Source organism: Pavona decussata, unplaced genomic scaffold (genome assembly GCF_977016875.1).
Source record: "Pavona decussata unplaced genomic scaffold, jaPavDecu1.1 SCAFFOLD_157, whole genome shotgun sequence".
NCBI lineage: Eukaryota > Metazoa > Cnidaria > Anthozoa > Scleractinia > Agariciidae > Pavona > Pavona decussata.
In genome coordinates, this window is record NW_028145569.1 from 1,039,918 (window position 1) to 1,060,000 (window position 20,083).

At 37.1% G+C, this 20,083-nt stretch overlaps 1 protein-coding gene across 1 annotated transcript in view; it reads left to right on the forward strand.

Annotated features, from left to right (window-relative positions):
- The first annotated feature begins 1,060 nt into the window (after positions 1-1,060).
- The window catches only part of LOC146465101 (uncharacterized), a 20,027-nt gene continuing 1,004 nt past the window's right edge, over positions 1,061-20,083 (forward strand). Inside the window, exons 1-9 of the mRNA XM_085129006.1 lie at positions 1,061-1,231; positions 1,438-1,532; positions 6,548-6,816; positions 9,337-9,638; positions 11,068-11,208; positions 12,031-12,416; positions 15,160-16,230; positions 17,039-17,306; positions 17,755-20,083. The exon at positions 17,755-20,083 is cut by the window's right edge and continues 1,004 nt beyond it. Coding sequence (XP_084985132.1) covers positions 1,061-1,231; positions 1,438-1,532; positions 6,548-6,816; positions 9,337-9,638; positions 11,068-11,208; positions 12,031-12,416; positions 15,160-16,230; positions 17,039-17,306; positions 17,755-18,231 — 3,180 coding nt within the window. The 3' untranslated portion in view covers positions 18,232-20,083. The remainder of the gene's footprint in view (positions 1,232-1,437; positions 1,533-6,547; positions 6,817-9,336; positions 9,639-11,067; positions 11,209-12,030; positions 12,417-15,159; positions 16,231-17,038; positions 17,307-17,754) is intronic.

The window sequence follows — 20,083 nt, forward strand, 5'->3', positions numbered from 1 at the left end:
AGCCAGTTTGAACGGTGTACTTATGTAGAGATTAAAATCTGCTAAATCATACAAAACAGAAAAAATACATTTCTGCTCCGCTGTTTCGTGACCCTAAATATTGTGTGGAAAAAAAGTACTTGTCAGTAACTTGACCCTTCTCTAGTACAGTTTATACTTAACCTTTCCCGGGAATTTTTATTTTATTTTATTTATTTATTTTTTTTTTTTGCGTCATGTGTCGTAGCTGTGAATGATGTCAGTATGCGATGGACTGCAAAAACTAATATGCTTCTGGAAATTATGTTTCTTACATGGTTTCTGTAATCTCAAGGTTTCCACCTCCCACCTCCTCCGTGAGACTTCATGCATTACAGGCATCAAGCACGTCACTACACACCTTCAATCGAGTTCGGTGAACCATATTTTCACATAGTTTAGTGCCTGCGACGTGCGAAGGTGGAAACGACAAATACAAACTAGTTCGCATGGGGCTTATAATGTTGCGAGTTAAATAATTAATGATCCGTGACTCTTGAATTAGATTAAATCTCTCTTTTGAAACATATATGCATGTAAAGTATGTCGGTATTGTTTTCATTATATCCTGTAATCATTTGCACTTTGTTTTGAGGCATTTCTATCATATGGTGTTCCCGTGATCATTCAATTGAGGCAGAATCTTGGGGGTCTGGAGGACAGAGCCGAAGATTGATGCCCGTAGTTAGGTCATCGGGTATAACAATATCAATGTATTCAAATAAACTTCAAAGTAAGTATTTTTGCAACGAAAATAACCCAGAATCTTTCCTTCAAGAAGTAATTGTTTAATACCTTGAACACCGTTAAACAACAGTGAAAAAATCACCGTACCTTTCCCCCTTACCCACCCTACCCCCTAATCCCCTCCACCCCCCCCCCCCCCCCCCGCTCAATGTAATTCCGCTAAGCGTAGCAGCTAAGTTAGAAATTGGTCTATTCCCGAGGTCACTAGTTAAGATTAGGCGTTCCAGCACGGACGTTTTGGGCACGCAAATGAAATAGCATTTCAGGTTTTCTTTTCTCTAGTTGTCCATCTAAGATGGCTTCTGCAAAGAGTGTTGACGATATCCGAAACATGGGGGACATGGTTCGAACGATGGAAGCCCTTGGTGTTTCGTATGAGGGATTAGAAACAATGAGCGATATGAAAGCGAAAGTAAAGGACAAGCTAAAGCTGTCAACAAAGATGCCTAGTTGGACAGCAGGACAGGTAAGAATATCTTTAGCATGAAATAAAGGCGGAATTGACTATTAAACAGACTGAATAGAAAGTTAACATGCCATTTCTCAATCGCTCCATTCCCAGTTCTTAGTATTCAGTGCTATAATCACATACCAGAGTTACGCTTTTCCGGGAAACAACTGACCGGAAACAGTCACCATCAGCAACAGTCTGGAGTTTCTAACTTTCTGAAGGTTTTTATGGCACATCAACAAGATACAAGCGTGCATGTCGTGTGGGCAAGATGGGTCAAATCACGAAGGATTGTGCTCAAATCGAGTCCTGCGCTGTGAGTTGTCTGCCCGAGCGGTCTTGCCCGCTTGGGATTACTACTGACTCGTTCACTCGGCGCCAGTAATCGGTGCACGAACAATTCAAGCTTTTCTGGTTGTTTTCGAGCAAACGTGCACTTGAACGTTAGAGAAGTTCTCGATATCTAACTTAAGAAAAAAAAAAGGAAATGAAGTCATCCTGGTACAGTGTAAGGTTTGTTTTTGCTCCACTGAATATGTTGTGTTGATCTGTAAGCTCAATTTTCAGTTGATTAAATCGGTGACTTCACGCTTTATACCGAGATTGGTTTTGTAAAGCTTGCTAGCCTTGTACCTCTTCAATTGTGTCTCAGTTCGAGTGTTACATTCACTGTTTTAAATTCTAGCGTTGCGGTATTACAATGCAATTCAGAAATGTGTTTCTGTGTTTCTCAAAGTTCACGTTTTCCGTCTTGTTTATTGTAAACAAAATTTTCTTGAAGTTTCGCCAAATTACATGACTAGCCACTCTATTTATCGACTTTTTTGTTTGAATATGTTTTCAAACTATTTTGTTTCATTCAATAGTTATTGATTGGAGGCCGAAAAATTTGTAGAAAATATAATATTTACGCCTCTGCGCGATCGACTAAGAGTTTGGCAGCTCTCGAATCTTCCTGCACTTGCGAAAATCTAAATTTTGCGTACTCAAAACTAGCCCTTCAAAGTGTATATGGTAGAAATGTTTTTCCCCATTTTGCAGTTTAAAATGTACAAAAACCGATTTTATGCTTTAAACTTATATGACGTTTTCCAAAACGCCGTAATTTTCCGTTTGAAACAGTGATATTTTGACTCCGAGAGTCAAAAACATCACGTGATAAGCGTATGTGACGTCACTTGAAAACAAAACAAAAATTAATAAATGTAAATATATGAAACATATATATTTGAACTGCGGATGGAAGATCAAATAAAAGAAAGATCATCGCAATTAATAACTTAAGCAGTTGCGAAAAGACAGCCTGAAAAAAAATTCAAGCTTGAATGGGATTCGAACCCATCACCTCTGCAATCTGGTGCAGTGCTCTACCAATTGAGCTATCAAGCAGCAAAATTTAACTTGGAATTTTATCCTTCAATTTTATGCATCCGTGAACAATTCTTCTTACATATCACCTTCCGTATGCATATGCAGTATCATATAATAAAGACGCATATATGCACCGTACAATTCTTGAATTTCAGGTAATTTTTGTTAGGTGACTTTAAAAATCAGTCATAAACTTGCTTCGACAAATCAGTGATGACAATCCGAAAAATATAATATAAAATAAAAAAATATCAGTTAAGCTATCTGCCTTGAATGTCATCATTAAAATTTGAAATAAAACTCATCTTGAAAAGATGTTCTATTGATTCTCCATTTATTTTCACCGTAATTGACTAAATTAACGATATCCATAAAATTTGCAATTGTCTTTGTATGTAGCAGCGCAGTTTAATTAGATCAAAATGACATCAGACAATTTTAGTATTGCTTCCCTTCGTGGATCACTTGGAATGGAAAGAGCTTGTGAGCAGAGCCCTGCCATTAATTGGGAGGCCAAAACAGTTGTTATTGCAATTTTGTACAACTTTCTTTGTTCATTAGACGTAAAAAGATGTTGACTCTCTCCTGCGCTGAAGATATTTTCTGTTGTGATTTGTTCAGTTGTCTTTTAACTATTATTATTATTATTATTATTATTATTATTATTATTATTAGTATTACTATTATTATTATTCTTTCTCAGTTTTTCTTATTTTTCTTGGTAGCCTTCCATTTGATGTTGGTTTTTATTCCCTTTTTTAAGTTTTTAACTTTGTATATATGATTGATTTTTTTAATAAGAATAGCATAGTAACTTTATCGGCTTGAAAGTTGTCTCTTTTTCATCGAAATAAATTGTAAATAGATTTTTAATAGTTCTTTTTTCTACTTTTAACTTGTGAATAGCAATAATTTATTTGCTTGAAATATGTTAATAAAGAGTTCTCATTATTTTTTTAAAAAAATTATTATTATTATTATTATTATTATTATTATTATTATTATTGTTATTATTATTATTATTATTGTCGTAATTTAATTAAAATATTTATATGTATTTATATGTCACAATTATTTGTACGCCGATTTAGCTTTCCTAAGTGTTATTGATTTCATCTTACCAGTGTTTTGATTTGTGACTGTAAAAACCACTTTTGAAAACCACACCCTGCTTAAAGATTGTTAAATATATGTTATATTATTATTATTATAATTATTATTATTATAATTATTATTACTATTATTATTATTATTATTATCATTATTATTATAATTATTAACTTGAAAATAGCAATTTGTGTGGAATATTTTAATAAAGATTTTATTATTAATTATTATTATTATTGTCGTAATTTAATTAAAATATTTATAAGAACACTGGCATGGTTACTCAGTATGATTTGAAAAATCATGGTTACGCAATAAAAGTTTTCAAAACCCATCACTATAAACCTGATGAAGTGAGATGCCATTGGCAAGCAGATGTGGGGGTTTGAACTATTTTTCCACCCACACCCTCAGACATTAGATTGCCCTTGACCAGTGTGGATTCAGTATACACTTAATAGCAAAAGAGATACTTCATCCAGAGTGAGTTGGATATGGCCTAATTTAACCCATTATCGGCTCTAGTTAAGGAATCTTGATTAAAGTTTCAAAAAAGAGAAAAATTATATGACAATATTTGCCCTATAAGATAATGGCACAAATATTTTGCAAAATGCAGTAGGTTCTAATTCCATTCATGGCCCTGACTGCAGTCATCAAGTGTGTTCCAATTACTGAAATGCAAAGTCAGTGAATCTCTCAAGCCAACATATTGTTTATAAAAACAGTGCATCTGCTTTCCTTCCTGTGTCCTTGTACTACTGAGTGTAAATTCCCCATTGTTTTACCCGGGTATGAAATTTGCTTCTCCAACAGCATGGACAAAAATTCTTAATTAATGCATTAATTATTTTGATGGTACTTTTCGATATTTGACTGCAGTTGTAGTCAGGTTGGTCTGTTGCGATATGTCTAAAATTCTGACGCAGCTTTTTAAGATTCATTACTAGCAAGTATATTCCCGAAATTAATTTAAAGTTGAAGTTTTGTAGCATCATCAAGGAAAAGGGGAAACAGATCCTGATCAGTTGCCTGGAAGAATGAAAATCAGTCAACTTTGAATCAATGTTGATTCTTGGACGGAAATTATTCCCGTTATTACCAACAAATAATAACAACCAAAGCCCTATGAGAACACCATATTTGCAAAATTAAAATTTAATAGCTCTTCTCACCAGTTCACAAATAATGAGACGACGTCCTTGTTTACCCTGAGTTATGTCTCTGCTCGCCCTCTATCTGTCATGTGCGAAATCTGAATTCGAGCATAAAGAAAGTGCATTCAATTTCATGAGTGTATAAATAATCGTCAGTTTGGTTGTAGTGTTTCCGCTCGTAAAAGCTTAAAGCTGAAAAGGAGACTTTTGCCAAAACCCTTACAGAACTCAACGCAAAATCACTTCCCTGATTGCTTCCACTGCGGCTGACGTACAATCGTTCTAATCGTCGAAAATCAACATGGCTCAGTACGGCACTGATGTACAACACCGCAAATCTTCTCTATTTAGTCTGATCATTTCTGGTTTGATACGACCCACAATGACTTACTTTTCTTCTCTGCTTGTTCTTGTTCGCTGAAGCCATCGAAGGATTCGAAAACATCTTCGATATAGGCGAATAATTATCTTTTTAATGCGAACATTGGTTTGCATTTTGGTTTGTCTTCTTGAAGCGAAATAAGCTTGATATAACTCGCTTGTTGAAAATGTTGGGAAAATATCAAGCGCCCACTCTCATAGGCCCAAATTAAATAAGCGCCCAGGGCGGTTAATCAAATATATACGGTAAACCAAAACACAACAGTCCCGGTCTCAGCAAAGCTCACTCTTTTTAAATCAGCTATTCTCCCACGCCTCAGATATTGTCAGAAAATATGACACTTCGCCAAAAGGGCTTGTGATAAAAGAAAACTAGAGAGATTAAGAGCAAGTTAAATATAGTGTACTTGGACAAGACGTCCTCGTACGAGGATCTTTTAAAGAGGGCTAACCTAGTTTGAAATTTGCTAAAGGAAAGAAGGTTGAAGGACGTACTTACGTTATTGCATAAAGTAAACCATCAAATAGTTCCAGGATACCTTGAGAACATTTTTAATGTAAATAATTCCAGGCCACATAACCGCCCTATGTTGTGCTCTAACATAGGCTCCTCTAGAGACACTGCTGCTCTAGGGGATAGGCTCTGTCTTCCCAGCCACCCAACAACATTCAGTGGTTTTAGTGTTCTTTGTTTGCCCCAGCATAGAGGGTTCCGTGGCTTCTATACGATGTCTTCTGTAGCTCAGCTAGGCGCTAATTTTTACACTATGTAGTGTGAGTCGTATTCAGAGACAAGCATATTTACCAAAAGATTAGGCGCGCTTTAGCTTGGCTTAATCGTCTACGGCACAAAGTTAATTATTATGGCTAGTGAATGGAAGGGTCTTCTTAACTTAAAGTTACACCTGCAAACGTGACATTTGTTTCGTTTCTTTTGCTTACTTTCATTAAATTGGGCGGGGTATATTATTTGATATCCACCAAACGTGTTGTTGTCACGGTCAAATGCATACATTGACAACAGATATGGGCCCAGTTGTTCAAAGCCCGATTAAGCTAATCCTGCATGGGTTAGCGTGAACTTTGATTCGAGTATATTCGTAAGGATTCGTCCAGAATATTTTTGTCCCTCAGCTTTAACTTAGACGTTTCTTTAGCATTAGATTAAAACGAGGCTTTAAAATAATCTTTAATGAGCAAGTTGAAAACCTCGGTTAACTTTTAATCGTAGATTAGCCTTAATCGGTTTTCGAACAACCCAGCCATGATGTAATTCACAAGTACTAACAGTATGTGCTTTCTTGCAAAAATCTAGAAGGCAAAGACACAACCTAATACCTGGCTGTATAAATACAATTACTGACTTTCTTTTTACGGCTTTTTGCCTTCTATCAGAGGCAAAAGAAGACGAAGACACAAAAAGACAAGAGTTACTGGACTTTTACAAAACAACTAAGGAGTTTGTTAGTGGAATGGATAAAGAGGATTTAGATTTGCTGCAAGCTCATGTGGGAAACATTGAAAAGAATTTCAAGAGACGAATGACCCAATTGGAACATAAGGAATGCTTCCTTTTTGTAACAGGTAAATACTCCCTTAGCTTGCCGTGCAATTTGTATACCGATCCTTTTTACGCTCCTACTGACACACTTGTTCGAGTCATGTAAAAAACACAAATTGTTGCCGTTTACTCCATGTCACTTGCGGCAAACAGCAAACGGCAGAAATGACCACGTGACCATGTTTATCCTTCATTTGCCGTTCGCTGTTTTCAGTTTCTCAGAAAAATTGAGTAGTTTTGCGTTAGAATTAAAGGCCAGAATTATCTTGTACTATTTTCATCTACGTACTCATCTTTTCAAGAAAACATAAACGCGAATCTCACGTTTGCCGTTTGCCATAAACGCGGTGCTTAATCTCTTTACTAACTCTGTGTTTCTACTGCATGGAAATATGAATTGAGTTCAGTTGACTATAACCGTGTGAGGTTAGTTATATCAAGTGGCACTTGACATTGATTTTGTATCTGTTAGCAGAGGTTCACGATGCCCTGCAAAATAGCAATACCAAAGTAACAAACCGTAGAGAAACACCGAATGTTTAATGAAACTGATAGAAACTGTAAGACTGATCCCTTTATCCGTTGAAAACAAAGCTCAATATTTTGAATCTGTTTTTTAAGATTTTTATCTATCGTTTATTTGTTGTTAACGTTGTTGTTTTTGTTATTGCTGATGATGTTTTCGACTTCAGCTACCGTAGGGACACAATGCATATTGACGCTTTATATATTATTTTGGAGTTAGTCAAAACAGGGGCTTAGTCATGTGAAAGGGTAGTCTATACATCAGTTTTTAAGCTTTATCTATTGTTAGTTATCGTATCAGTTTGATCATTTTGTACGTCTACATTTCGAGTTTGCGTGCGTCACTGTATTGTCAGCAGATCGGGTTCTAAATGGAAGACTGTGTTTAAAGGTCAGGGGCCAGATTCACGAAGCACTCCTAAGTTAAGATGTATCCTAAGTATTGTTCTTAACAAAAGCCTATTGTTGGAATAACGATGGACTTTAGATAAGAAACAATACTTAGGATACATCTTAATTTAAGGAGGTTCGCGGCAGTTTTTTGAACTTAGGGTGGAACTTTTGAGATTACAATCTCGCATACAAGATAAACTTCAATCTCCTTCATACTACAGCATCATTTCAACATATGATCAAAGTTTATTTTTCATCGGTTTCCAAGCAACAGCTATAACCATAGCAACGGAAGCGCAACGCCTCTAATTTTAAACATTGTCGATTATCTCATCATCATCATCATCAATCTTTATTTACCCTCGGATTGTAGAGTAGCTTAATGCAGCTAATATCTCCGAGCATTTTCCCACCCAACCATGATAAATTTATATACGCACAAAGACCAGACCACAACACCGGGAACTACGTCCCCTACTCTTTGCGAACAGTGAGTGAGTTCTTTAACGTCCCACAGAGTTATTTACAAACAAGGATTGTGAGACGGGGCCTACGGTTTATCGTCCTTATCCGAGAAGACTGGAAAGTCTAACCATTTGCAGATGCCAGAGCAAAGGCAGCACTTTCTCCTCAGTTATTTAAACACCCTGAGTGGTGGTCCGGCCGGGGTCCGGCCGGGGTTTGAACCCGCGACCTCCCGCACGGTAGTCCGGCACTCTACCAACTGAGCTAACCGGTCGGCGGTCAAAATCTAGTCAGACACTTTATGACGAAACTTTAGGGATTTAAACTACTCAATCTAGACAACTTGTAGGCTAAATTAGACAATGTTCAAAATGAGAGGCTATGCGCTTCCGTTGCTATGGTAATAGCTGCTGCTTGGAAACCAATGAGAAAATTAACTTTGATCATACGTTGAAATGATGATGTGGTATGAAGAAGATTGAGGTTCATCTTGTATGCGAGATTGTAATCTCAAAAGTTTCACCCTAAGTCCAAAAAAAAAGCTTTGTGAATCTGTTCCCAGGTTTGATTTTGGACCACCATGTACTTACATTATCTGGTTTTCTACTCAGGTGTATAAAAGATGTATTAAGCATGTCGCCAACAGTTTCCAGCGCTTATAAATTGATGGGTTACTTTATATACCACTCATGCATCTTTATCAGTTGATGCTGCAATAATAGTATCAAACAAATGTCTAAACATTAGTGAAGAATTCATTGTAATTTTTTACTTATAGGTTAACATGGAAACAATTTTACCTTTTAAAAACAGCCCTAATTTGAGCTTTTAGTGGTTATGACTCAGAACAAGCTCGGTGATCAGCATGACAATGCGTAAGGCTTTGTAAACTTAACTGAAAAGGTAAGAGGGGTTCACAGCCACCCCAAACTCTCGAATTTTCAAGGTGGCTCTGAAACCCTCCCATATTTTTTTAACTTTGAAAAAAGTCTTATCTGAACATACTGATCAAAGTTCCATAATAAAGACAATGGGGTCACTGGGCTCGTTTTTAGTCACAACCATTTGTAAAACCATTCTGACACACTTTAAAATGTGAGCCCAGTGGAAAAAAAATCAATCGAATCTAGAGTGACATGAGCGTTTTGATGTATTCATAGGTGAGACGTCCTCTGGTAAAAGCACTCTGGTGAATCTTATTCTTGGAGAAGAGAATCTTCCATCCTCCCATCTTTGCACAACCTCCACCATCTGTGAAATTAAGTTCGGAGAAGAATGCAAGCTTGTGGCTCATTTCAAAGACAAGGAAAAGGGAGAGAAGACAGAGACTATCATACTAAATAAACCTACAGCATCAGCATCCCCTGAACGAAGCTACCGAGACCAGATCTCTTCTTATGTCTTCGAGGAAGGCTCCAAGTACCAGATGATTGAACTGTTTTTGCCTCACAATTTGTTGAAGGTATTTATTCAAGCCACAGTCTTGCTATCAGCGAATGTCAATTCAAACCAATTGGTAAAAATGTAAAATTCTTGTGCAAACCATATTCATGGCATTGAAAACATTTTTAAATTGGTAATCTGAATTAGTACAGCGATGTTTTGAGTAATATTTTTTTCGCAGCACTCGGCACCAACCACAAAACGTCATACCAAAAAAGCTCAGAAAGGCGTGGAAAAAAGGGATAGAAGAGCACCAAAAGCATAGTTTAAAAAAATATTATTGTATGTTAAAAAGACAAAGAAACACACCCTTTCTCCATTTTAGTGTCAATTGTTAACCACATTGAACTTCAAAACGCAAGCAGGCTCTTATATATTTTGCTTGCCATTAGCTCGGTAAATTAAATTTCGTTCAATTAAACAATCTTGCTACTTCTGTATCCATTCAAGAATTTCTACAATATGAAATCGTACTGCGCTGAACAAAAAAAAGCTACATACTGAGTATAAATTAAACATACTTTGAGTTCCCTCCTCATGAAAAGTATAATCCGTCCTTAAAAGATGAATCTCGTTTTTACTCGATCAATGAAAGCGAAAAATGAAATGAGAAAAACAAACCAATTTAAGAGAAGGTAAAAAGGTAAAATAAGTAAAAGTTATAAGCTGAAAAATTCTCGTTACGCTGTTATAGTGTTACGCGTTGTATACTAACAACCCCGTGCAACTGCTATGCTATAAATCAAAAAAACGCATTTGATTCGATGTCTGCAAGACATAGTAAAAAGAGTCGACCTTGATTCAGTTGAGCCACATAAGAAAGATAACTTTGTAAGCAGAAGTTTTGTTCAAATAACTCAAAACACATTTACTTTTTTAATTATTTGAATTCCTCAAGAACACACCGTTAAAAAATAAGTCGTTTTAGGCCCGGTTCAGACGCCGAACTTTTCATGAGCCGAACCTAATACCTCGAATTAAGTACATGAAAAGTTCGGCGTCTGAATCAGTTGAGAACGGCTGTTTCAATTTGGAACGGCTCAGCCGTTCTTCCCGCCTGGGTCAGCCGGGAATTTCGGCTTTGGAACGGCTTTGATTCAGACGTCGAACTTTTCATGAGCCAAACCAAATTGCATAAATTATTATAACGTATTTCAAATTTAAAAAAAAAATAGACAAACCGCTAACATTTCGATTGGTTTTGCTTCAAGTAAATTAATTTCGGCTAATTAAGTTCGGCATCTAAATCAAAAGGCGGGATTTTCGTGATTTAGGCCGACCTTAATTTGAATTAAGTTCTGCTCATGAAAAGTTCGGCGTCTGAACTGGGCCTTATTCTGTCATACTCCAGGACAAGACCGCTCAACATAGTCCAGCGGCACGCTACCAGGTTCAGTGGTGGGAGATAATTTGACCTGATGCCAACACATTCTAATTCTGTATTTTAGAATGGGGTAGTGATCGTTGACAGTCCTTGCATTGGCGAATCTAAAGAGATGGACAAGATCGTTATTCCGTACCTACCGAAGGCCTTTGCTTTCATCTACGTAATTAACAGCGCAAACGCTGACGGAATTCAGGAAGACAGAGTGAGTACTGGCTAGTGCTGATTTCTCTTGTAGTGAGGTTTTACGTAAAAGTGATGATCGTATGAAAGTCAATTGAAAGTTTTAAAATTGTTAGTAACTCCGGGCATTGCAGATACTAACCTCTCCCAGTTTGCTGTTTTCGCGGCTACCATTCGCGTCAAAGAAGTTTGCAGAATTGTCTTGCTAGCTGCTTTTCAGCTGTAAAGTTGTGAACTGAGCTTATTCGACAATGGACAAGGCCAGTCAAGTCACCAGTCGGAAAAACAAAGCTAGCCTAAGGCTAGGTTTCCAAAATTCGTAAAACGTGTAACGCTTAAGGTGGGGGTAAACGTGAATTTGAATGGAATTTTAAGAGGTTTGAAGAAGAGATAAAAGAAAGAAAATGATTTTTTAAAACACCAACAGACAGTTGATACCCACGCAAGAGCACCCCAGGTTTCTAGTGGACTAACTTGGTATCCGTCTATTAATTATTAACTACAAATTCTAATTTTAAAACTTCGCTAAATCTTCAATATTTCTTATTTCTCTTAATTTTACCAATCCTTCTAGAAAAACTATCTCCTCCCAAATATACCCAAAATTCACCTAAAAATTCACAAAACACCCACAAACATAGATTTACGGGATAAGCAGAAAGTTTTTGGATTGCTTGAAACGTGAACGAGATATTTCCATTAAACCGATTTTAAGCGGCAAGGAAACAGCTTTCAGGTTTACCCCCGCCTTAAACGGTGATCATGCAAAGTAGTCATTTGGGTACCTAATCGTTGTTAAAACAAGGAAAGATAAAAATACATCCACGTTTTTCTTCATCTACAGCTTGGAGTACTGTTTGAAAACTCATTCCAAGCATCGCTTGGCACACTGGAGGAAGGAGAAAGTAAAACGCCACGAGAACAAGATCAAGATTATGCGTCGCTCCAAACACATTTGCATTTGCTATCCCAGTGTGCTTTTTTTGTGTGCAACAAGTGGGAATGTGTGCCACAAAACCAAATCAAGAAAGTGAAGAACAGTATCATCGAGAAACTTAAACGTGCCTGGCCTGGCTTTGATCCAGAGTCACAGGTCATCTTCCTGTCGACAGAAAGAGCTCTTGTAGCTCAGAAATATGGTTTAGCCTCCGACGCGTTCTCGTCTTTGATGAATGGCATGAGGTCTATGGTCTTGAACACCACTGGAACCAAACTGGAAATTCAGTGGGGGTAAGTGGTAACAAGCATAGATGTTTTTCTCCTTCGCAATTCTTTTGTCTACCTCCTCGTCTTCTTCCACTATTCAATTTTTCCTTTTCCTTCTCTTTCTGTTCAGTACCACCACAACTGCAGCCACGATAAAAGGCTCAGTATACTCTATTGTTTTTTATAGTTCACCACTAGAATTTTCTCCCATTTATTCTTCCAATGCATTAGCAAACAGGTTGCTGTAATCATATTTTTATCCCATACGTTGTTCATTCGGCTTTTTTTTGTCTATATAGAGGTCACATTGATGAGCTGAAACAGAAGTGAAAATGCCAGGCTCAGTGACTTTTATGCATAAGAAAATTTAGTGGTGAACAATACCTCTGAACAATTTACCTCTGTTTTTCACTTTCATTTTCGCTTTTTTTTATTTTTTTATTTCTTTCTTTCTTTTTTTTTTTTTAGCCTAACTATGATTAATATAACTAAGTAATATATTTTTAAGATTTACTGTAGCTCTGCCTTTTATTTTGGTCCCATGCGTATACTTTGTTCTAATTATTTAACTGAGGGAGCCCATTCCTTATAAGCCCGGTGGCTTCCCATGGGCTTCCTCGCCATTAAAAAATAATAATAATTTGCAATTGTAAACTTTTTTTATGCAAAACAATAAACTGAACTGAACTGAACTGAATACAGACTATGTGTTTTCCGTCTCAGGACTGTCGGTCTGACAGTTCCCACCTTGTAAATTTTATGTTCTTAAAAGTAGCATATAAGCCCAATATTTGTTTTAAGAACGCGGGCAACTAGTAGGCGATAGTCCCTCGGTAGGAAAAGTCTATTGTTTAAATAGTGTCCACCTGCCGAAATTGCCCGGATGCATAGTACTCGTCCGCAAAAAATCATCTCCATTTATGCTTCCACTCACTAACAAACAGATCGCTCTTAATGCATTCTTATCATTTACCTTATTTGTTGGTCCTTTTCATTTCTAACTTTCGCCTTAAATGGGTTTAAAGTAAAATTGATTTGTCCTATAAATTCAAAATGCCAGCCCCAATGACTTTTGTCGTGAACAATTAAAACAGTAGATTGTTTCTGTCTCGGGACCATCGGTCTGATAGTTTCCCCCTTAGAAATTTGATATAAGCTTAATGTTTGTGTGAAGAACATCAAATCTCCGAGGTGCAACTATCAGCCCATAATCCCCTTGACAAAATCACTCTGTTGTTTATATGGATGCTCGCGGGAGGTTGCTAGCACGAAAGAACCGTCCTTTATGAGTATCACCTCGAACGACTCTTGCTTCTTGAGTGTTAAGCTAACCCTTTTCCCACTCATGTCGCACCATCTGCATCCATAACTCAATAGTTCATCTTGAACCGCCTCCAGAAGAGGTAACGAGGAGATAACAATAAGAGTTATCGATGAACCCACCCCCCCGCCCCCATTTTTTTTTTTTTTATTGGATCACAGATTGTACGAATTTTAGCCCAAACGTTCGTGTATAAATTAAAGCTTACCAGAACGCACACAAGCTCTCATTAGCGCGAATCAATGGGAAAAGAGTAAATGCTTAGCTGTCATTTTTGTAGCCTCAAATTTTCGCTTGTCACGCTAAAATGTGGTTCTATTTGGTGCGCGAACAAAACGACAATTTATATAATCAGTTACAAAACTGTGATGTAGAAATGTTCACTTGGTAATGCCGTGATCATGGACGACTAGAACACTAATAATAATAAATATTTTACTAGGAGGTTTCCAATCACTTCAAGGTGGTTTTCAGGAGGGTACTCTAAATGAAAATCTAACAAATTGGTATACAACAGGGTGAGTGTAGTCCTGAGAAGGACTGTGTGGGGGTGAAATTGACTGACGTTTCGACAACCTGAGTGGAACGTCAGTAGATTGTATAAATGTCTCTGGTTGTTGACCTGATTAGTCAACGTCAAGTCCAGATGTTATTGGTGGTTTGTCAGTAAGCCGTAATGTTATTGGCTGTGGGAACTCTAAAAAGTGATTGGTGCATTTCGATCCGTCTTTTGTTAATCAAAAGTCCGTTGATCTATCGTTAGTAAAATTGCCTATTGTTTGTCTGTCCTGTTGTATTTGTCATATGGTTTGTAAGGTGCAGCTACTGTAGTTATAGGCAACGGTTGAGTTGGGTTTGTTCTAAGTTAGTAAACCAGCTTTCCAGAGTGAGTCGTTGATAGTAATTTGTACTGTAGGTAACGCATGCTGGGAGGCAAGCTACGCACTGGAACATCCAAAACAAAGCGACTTTATCCAGTGAAACTTGAATTTTCTTTGTTTTAGATGGCCCAGTGCGCAGCTTGCATTTTGTACCATGTGACCGTTAGCTGCAAAGGACCCATTAGCTATATTTTTACTTTACTTGGCACGTTGTAATAATTAGTTATATGCTCTATATTTATTGTCACGTTATAATTAGCCATATCCTATTGCATCCCAGTAGCTGAAGATGGATGAAGTTTCATCCCAAACATGTTTACTCTAAGAAAAAAAGTCCTAACATTTACAAAAATTAATTTCTGCCTGCTGGCTCAACGGAAATTTGGTAATCCAAAAACGTTCTTACTGTATCTATTGCAGTAATGTAAGAGATATTTTATGTCTTTAACTTTGTGTTTTTGGTTTTCGTGTATGACAACGATACCATTTTCGTAAAATTGGTTGGTGATAGAGAAAGCGAGTCATCGGGTACAAGTCCTGCTTTATTTTCTTTCCTTTTTTGCAGATGGCTTGATTATCTTCTCAAACGAATTATCATTCAGGCAAAAATGCTTATGAATTACGCTGCCAGGAATCGTGAGGAGGTCAAACAGAAGATGGAAGAAATTCATCTGCGGCTGGAGAAAATTAAGATAGAGAAGGACAAAGTTACAGAAGAACTTGCCAAAGATTTGGAGGCTTGTATCAATTATGTTGTGAGGCAGCTTACCGAGTATCTCTCATCGGAGGATGTAAAAAAGTTCTTTACCACATGGGAGCCAGAGGAAGTTCCAGTGGGATTTAGCTCCTGGGGAGGAACGAAAGAAAAAGTAACGAAGTTGTTATCCAGCCGGTTACGAGAAGTCATTAAGAAATGGGAAGAAGATAACAAAGTCTTTTCAAATGCACATGGGACCTTTATGAAACATGTTCAACAACGGCTTAATTCTGTTTCAATCCAGCTGGATGAACTCCAACGTGATGTCACAGCTTTCGTCTGGGGTCCAACAAGACAAGATGACAGTTTCACCAGACAATTGCCATGGGAAGCAGCCGCCTTATTTGGTAGTTTCTTCTTTAGTGATGTATTCAATTGGTTGAGGTACGGACTGAGTGAGACAACCTTCATGAAAGAAAATTCCACAACATATCTTTTTCTGGCTTCTAAACCAGACGTGCTCACAAATTTCGTAAAGGATAAATTTTCAGGGTCTCAACATCTGCTGGATGAAATTGAAATTTACCTCCCAAAGCTGATCAAGGCAGAAGAAAAGCTGTATGCACTACTTGAAACTGAAAAGCGCACGCTGGCCGCCTTGCGTGAAGTCTACCAGCCGCTGAAGGATAAGGGATCTTCACTGAGAGGGGAGCTGGCAGTGTTTGGAATAAGAAATGTTTGTGCTGTTGATATCAAAAGCGAAGACTTACTTTGGAAGGAGGATGAGTCTTCCCGCCTTGGTTCTGGTGTGGTTGGTGCTGTGTACCGAGGGCAGATGAGAAGAAATGAAGAACTCAAGAATGTAGCCTTGAAGGTTTACAAAGAAGAGCTCGCTGCCTCTAATGCAAGCGCAGTTGTGAAAGAGGTGGAATTCTTGAGGTGGGTCATTTCCCGTGATTAGGTGTTTTATTTTCTTTGTTTGTATCTTTTTCTTTCTTTTTTTATTGACAATTGTCTGTAATTAGTTACATATTTGGTCTTAGGTTGAACGGAGGGGCCTAATAACCCCCTTTCTTTGTTTCTTTCTTTCTTTCTTTCGTTCTTTCCTTCTTGATTGCCCACCTTTTTGTTTCTCTTCTCTTTCTTTCCGCCCTTCCTTTGTTCTTTCCTTTCCACCTACTCTCCTTCCTTCTTTCGTGATGCTTATCTTACAAAACGTTTTAAAACTGAGAGAAAAGGTAGTTATTTCATTTGATATTTTTTATCAGTTCCAATTTGTAGTAACTGGGTCTCAATGGGGGGATAGCTTTGACGGTTGAGGGTTAAATTTTACCGATTTTTACGTTTCACGGTTCAATTTTTAATCGTGACAGTGAACGGTGATCAAGGGGAAATTTCTTCCATGAGTTAAAGTTAATATTAACTTTTGTATTTTTTTAATATTAAGAACCGTGTTTTTCAGGTTGTGTTTAGGTCCGAAAAACGTTATCAATATAGTAAATCAGAAATATTTTGAAACCAGGGTTATATCCAGACGGAAGTTAGTTGTGACGTCAGTTTAGACGGAAATTGTGGGAAAGCCCATAAAGTGAGTAAATTTGGGAACATGGAAAATGGTTTGCCAGTAACAATGATTCTTTGAGAGCCAGAAGTCCGGGATAAGCAGCCGTTGTATCTCCCCCTCCCCCTTCACCATCCACTCTTTACTCTGTGCAACCTAAGATTTCATTCACCCTTCTTTTACCAGGATTTTAAACCACCCAAACATTGTAAAGTTTTATGGCACATTACTGGTTGGAGACGAGGACAACGTCAGAGTGAGTCTGGTTATGGAGAAGTGCAAAGGGGACTTAAAGAGGCACATCTTTAGAAACTCGCGCTCCGTTCCTGGAAGAACGGAAGAGCCTGCTGCCTTGATGAAAACATGTCATTGGGTAAAAGAGATCACAGATGCTCTGGCGTTCATACACGAGAACGGAATAATCCACAGAGACCTGAAGCTGGAAAACATCCTGGTATGAACATTAATAACGTGTGATCAGTAGTCTCGTCGATCGTTGTACTTTACGTCATAGGGTCAATTCCATCATGAACTCATTTTGTTTTTGTAGTCCCTGATGACATACTAACCAAGTTATTGGTTTTGGTACAATTCCATTAAATTAAATTATACCTATATTCAGTTATTATTAGTTCAAATTATTTATTAACGACCAAAGAGGAGCATAATACTTTTCTAGACTAAAAACGGGATAACAAAGGAGATTTAGATCTGAACTTTCAGTTGTCTATGTATCGACGTGTTGTTTAATATTTAAGCAGTGTTACTACAAAAAGCTTAGTGATACAAAATGGATATTTAATGTTTCGGATACGTCATTCAGTTCGAACGTAAAAACGTTTAGTTTTGCCCGAGATTGAAAGTCCAAAATTGATCCAAATTAATAATTATATCCATTTTAGCTGTCAGAGGAGGACTCGGTCAAGATCAGTGACGTTGGCGTGTCTAAAGAAGAGAAAAACATTACTGGTACTTTCACCGGAACCCCGCTTTACCTTGCACCCGAGGTGTTTCGTGAAGAGAAGTATGATTGCAAAGCTGACATCTACAGCCTGGGGATAATCCTGTGGGAGATGTGGTACGGACAACAGGCCTTCTTGTTTGACGCTCCTACAAACCAGAAAGAATTTTTCAGTTGGGTGCAAGAGGGTAATCGTCCAGTACACAGGAAAGACTGCAAGAAACCTCCTCCCATCTGGGAAGACATGATGACGAGTTGCTGGGACGGAGATCCAGAGAAACGTCCAACAGCCAAGAAGTGTAACGAAGACATAGCAACACTGGACAGACTGCAAGAAGCCTCCTCCCATACGGGAAGACATGATGACGAGTTGCTGGGACGGAGATCCAGAGAAACGTCCAACAGCCAAGAAGTGTAACGAAGACATAGCAAGACTGTGTGAGATTGAAAAACAATTTGGCTTCATTTGAGAATCCAAGGAAGCCAAATTTCAAGGTACTTTGTCAATTATCTTAAGTAGCACTTGGAAAAGCCAAAGGACTTGTATATACGACATTGCCCATATTAGATTGTTATGACATATGCCGGATCTTTTTAACCCCTGTAAATTGAAACAGAATTTAAGTGCAGGAGGATCTTTTTGCAAAGATATCAGGTCTTTAGTTAAATGTTTCGAAACTCAGTTGAAGATGGTTATTGCAGTAAGGGAAAGTACTTTTCCTCAAGACAACATAGCCACCATTGTAAATGTACAAATATTTCATGTATCACATAGCATATTAATCCAGATGGATTTGAAGGCTAACATTGTCTGAGAGATGACAAGAAAATTCTATCTGTGGTGGTAAGATGTAGCGTTTTTGCTCTGGACAACATTTTTACACGAATTTTTTCCTTAGGTTTATTACAAACCGTAATTTAAGTTTTTTATGTAAGGTATCCCGTAGCCTGATGATGGTTTTTTTATTTATTTATTTTATTTTTGCTCAAGAGCAGCGTGACAAGTCATTAATTTGTTTCTTTATAAACATTTATTACACAGCCTTGTGATATCAGGACTTGATCAAATGTTCTGAAAGGTTCTTTAAAATAGTAATTTTACTTCGTTAGATATAGCCTGTAGTGTTTGCTGTTACATAAGCTTAATTTTCTCTACATCAATTAAATACTTTTAACAGCTCGCATAACGCTCCCATCATAAACAGCGGTAAATTTAACAATTGTCAGAAAGTTACTTTTTTAAAAATAGTAGTTGTAGTGAAATGTATTGTTGTTGATTGAGACAAAAACATTCATAAATTTTCTTGCTTCAATTTACAAAGATTTGTTAGACGGCATATTACATAGAGCATTAACAGAGTGACATGTGCTTCAAAATAGTATTTGTAGTGAAGATACAGTTTTTTGCCTTTAAAGACTAATTTCTTCAGTGGTGAGTCCATTATAAGGCGTGCTATCAACTGTAGTATAAGCCAGTTAAAAGTCCTTGTCCTAATGACCTGCGAGGTACTTCGAAGGTAATTGTAGAAAATAGCAGCGCTTTTATGAAGACAATATAGTCACTTAATAATTGTTTTTTCAAAAAGATTTATCTAGAGGCCTGTTATATAAGGCGTTATTTAGAATTACCTGAAAAGTAGTTCAAAAAGAGTAATTTTACTGACAGAAGTAGAGTTTTAAGAAGGTAACATTACCATTATAATTAGCTGCTTTACAAACATTTATCTTGAAGCTTGTTATATAAGGCGTTATCTGCGTTACCTGGAAAGTAGTTAAAAAGAGAAATTTTACTGATAGAAGTAAAGTTTTAAGAAGGTGACGTTATCATTATAATTCGTTGCTTTACAAACATTTATCTTGAAGCTTGTTATATAAGGCGTTTTCTGAGTTAACTTGAAAGTAGTTAAAAAAGAAAAATTTTACTGATAGAAGTAGAGTTTTAAGAAGGTGACACTTTCATTATAATTCGCTGCTTTACAAACATTTATCTTGAAACCTGTTATATAAGGCGTTATCTAGAGTTACCTGGAAAGTAGATAAAAAAGAGTAATTTTACTTACAGATATAGAGTTTCTTTACAAACATTTATCTTGAAGCCTGTTATATAAGGCGTTATCTAAATCACCTCAAAGGTGCCCCAGAATTTTACTGAAAGAAGAAGAAGAGCTTTCACGAAGAAAACATAGCCAATGATTGATTCGTTATTTTTTAAATGTTCCTCTCGAAATCTGTTTTACAAGGGTTTCTCTGAATCACCTGAATGGTGCTCC